The sequence below is a fragment of the Primulina tabacum genome, chromosome 8 (genome assembly GCF_025594145.1).
Source record: "Primulina tabacum isolate GXHZ01 chromosome 8, ASM2559414v2, whole genome shotgun sequence".
In the NCBI taxonomy this organism is placed as follows: Eukaryota; Viridiplantae; Streptophyta; class Magnoliopsida; order Lamiales; family Gesneriaceae; genus Primulina; species Primulina tabacum.
The window spans coordinates 370,860-373,993 of NC_134557.1; the positions used below are offsets into that span (position 1 = coordinate 370,860).

Here is a 3,134-nt window from a genome sequence, read left to right on the forward strand (position 1 = left end):
GTTTCAGAGAAAGTGTCCCGAGACAAGATACAGCTCCGGTTGCGAAAACTTTATCCTCGTATTTATCTTATCCCGACCTTAACCATCAGCCCCAAATGTTCTACATTCAATCTCATTCTCGAGACCAGCTCTTCATTACAAGCGACTAGCACAAGAGTTAACCCGACGAGTTTTTTGGATGTCTAAAAAAATAAATAATTTAACACCTCGTAGTACCAAATAATTTTTAGGCCGGATTATGACGTAGACACTCGAAATGAAAAATAATCGTAGTCCACCTAACTTCCCATTTTTTAGGCGTATGCCGTTTGTTTCACTTTCAATCCACCGTGACTTGCCTTCTTGCATCCTCCTCCGATGCTCTGAAGCTACTCAACTTTTTCGATATAAACTACAATCATAACCATGAAGTCTTACCTACCACATGAAAATCCACTAAAAATTTTCTGCTCTCCCAACAAAGTTAGCATGAAAATCAACTATATTTCGCTTTTCAAACTTATCTTGGCTCTATCTTATAACACTGTTTTTATAAAATCTGATCTAGATCCACTTCATGACTATTGTGTTGCGGATTCAAAAAACACTCAAAATTTCTTCTCCAATGGCGTCCCATGCATAAACCCAGACCAAACATTGGCTTCCCATTTCGCTACATCTGCGTTATCCAAGCCAGGTGATATGAACCAATTTGGATTCAACATTACCCTCACTAACGCTAATAGCTTACCCGGTCTCAACACTCTTGGCTTGGTCATGGCACGAATCGACATAGCGAGTAACGGTCTCGTGCCGCCTCATTCTCACCCTCGAGCATCAGAGGTCACCATTCTACTCGAGGGTTCACTTTTAGTTGGCTTTGTTGATACGAACGATCGTCTTTATACTCAACGATTACGACCTGGTGATTGTTTTGTCTTTCCAAGAGGCCTAATTCATTTTTTGTATAACCTTGACTTTGTGAACCCAGCATTTACCATGTCCGGATTAAGTAGTCAGAATCCAGGGGCACAAATTTCATCGATAGCCACATTTACGTCGAAACCCCTCATGCCGGATGAAGTTTTGAAGAAAGGGTTTAAGGTGAATGGTCAAGATGTCGTTAGAATCAGAAAGAACCTCGGAGGATGAACATTTCTTTATTACATCTTTCTGGGAATTTTTTTCATTAATTGGATGCTTTCATGCACGTACGTGTTATGTACGTATTAGAAAATAATAAAATTTGCATTAATGATTGTTATGTAATTTTCATTGAGTGGGAAACATCATGTGTTTGTGAAATGAAATGGTGAAGGTCTCGTTTTGTTTGAACTTACCGGTGATGGCTTATCTATAGAGTTCAATCGAAATTAATAGCATAAAATATTAAAGTAAAGACGTTGATATATATTTAAATCATTGTTAAACTAATTCACCATTTCTTTTTCTATGTATTTAGTATATACACTGCCAACTATCCGTATTAATTACATCACTACATTTAAAATGCCATATTTAATTATTTGGGTAAGTAAATAAATAATCAAGTCCCTTCACAAATTACACCAAGCTAAACCCCAGAATTTTTGTCTTCCCTCAAAAAAACGGAAACAACAATCTCGTAACTAAATTGCTTTACCAAATTTAACAAATCAAAATGTACAAACAAGTCAAAGAAAGAAAAATGTAAGGTTACACGTTGCCCAAATCCAATTTTTTTTTTTTTTTTTGTAATTTCAAACCTATTAAAGAATCAATACAAAAAACACTTTCAAAACAAATAACCAGAAAATCCAATAACATTTGCATATGAGGCAAAGTGTCGATGCTGCACACCAGGTTGTACCCTCAGCTGATCAGGCTTGTACAAATCATAAGGCTCCCAAAGATAATCCAATGGACAAGGCCTCCTCTCATCAAGCCTAACCCAAGGTTTCCCCATCCCACTCCAGTGCAGCAGGCTCACTGCACCAGGATGCAGCGCCCTACAGGATCCCGCCACGTTGTCACCACCTAACCCGTGCTGGTTCCACCTGTGATCAATGGACTCCACGTTCCCACCGAATACGAGTAAAAACGGAGGCAACGAACCCAATTCGTATATCCGGTGCCTTCTCTGCAGTTCCATCCAATTCTCGATGTTCTTCTCGTGCTTACCCTGCCTCCACTTGTCCAAATCCATCACCATAACACCCGTATTGAAATAGCACGGGTTTCTTGACCCGAATACGCGGCTCAGAACCGGGTCGGACCAGAAAGCACGTGTGAAGTACTTAGTGAAGTTCGCGTGGCAGTATTCCGGCGCTCCGATCACCTTCTTTTCTGGTATGTTGACCTCCCAGAGTTTGTGGATATCGTCAACCAGTACTAGATCGGAGTCAAGATAGATGACCCGTTTGACACACGGGTCAAGAATGTTCCCCAGATAGCTTCTGGCGTAGTTTAACGGGTTCTCCAAAGCTGAGCGTATGGATGGGGAGATGAGGTTTATGACTGTGTCTTCTCGGAAAATGTACACTTTAAAGTTGAGCGAGGGGAATGTGGATCGAACGAGTCGGGTAAGTACCCGAGGACTGGCCTGGTCAAATTCGGCGGCGATGAAGTGAAAGAAGATTTGCTCTGGGCACGATGCGTGGCGGAGGACTGAGTGCACCGCCGCCATTGAACCACGGAGGTACTCGGAGTCAAGGGTCATCGCCACGTGAACCAAAGACACATCGCAGTGTGATAATCCCTCGGAAGACGATGCCGTTGAACGGCAGTTGACGCCGTTGCGGTACTCCGGGGCCTCGGAGAATAAGTAATTAATGCCGTTGAAACCCTGTTCCGCTGAAGCACCGTTGGGTAAGAAACGAATACCGAGACACATCGATGGGCAGCAAAGAAACAAGATCAGAAATCTTACGCCTAAAACTGAAGTGCAATATCTTGAAACGGCCATTTTTCCCAGGGTTCCTGAGAAGAATGGCTTTTGAATGGGATCTTGTGCAGTAAAAATTCAATTAAAACTGCAATACTGACTTGACAGCCTGGGAGGAGAGCTTTTCAAAGAAGAAAACGAGAGAGTAGAAGGTATATCCCCGTAATTGTGATTAGTTAGAGAGTAAATTTCAAACGAAACCAAACGCATTACATTTCTACCTACATGAGAT

General features: G+C 41.7%; 2 protein-coding genes across 2 annotated transcripts; one reads left to right on the top strand and one right to left on the bottom strand.

The window, feature by feature from the left end:
- The first annotated feature begins 429 nt into the window (after window positions 1-429).
- LOC142554361 (germin-like protein subfamily 1 member 1) lies at window positions 430-1,296 on the top strand. Its single transcript, XM_075665032.1, has one exon. The coding sequence runs from the start codon at window positions 469-471 to the stop codon at window positions 1,129-1,131; it is 663 nt and encodes a 220-aa protein (XP_075521147.1). The 5' UTR covers window positions 430-468; the 3' UTR covers window positions 1,132-1,296.
- Window positions 1,297-1,587: 291 nt separating this feature from the next.
- On the bottom strand, window positions 1,588-3,134 carry LOC142552604 (putative galacturonosyltransferase-like 9). The gene has a single exon (XM_075662310.1). It carries the CDS (start codon window positions 2,921-2,923, stop codon window positions 1,754-1,756), a length of 1,170 nt encoding a protein of 389 aa, XP_075518425.1. The 5' UTR covers window positions 2,924-3,134; the 3' UTR covers window positions 1,588-1,753.

Coding starts and splice junctions, on each gene's coding strand:
- LOC142552604 (XM_075662310.1), bottom strand. CDS start 2,923: ATGGCCGTTTCAAGATATTGCACTTCAGTTTTAGGCGTAAGATTTCTG.
- LOC142554361 (XM_075665032.1), top strand. CDS start 469: ATGAAAATCAACTATATTTCGCTTTTCAAACTTATCTTGGCTCTATCT.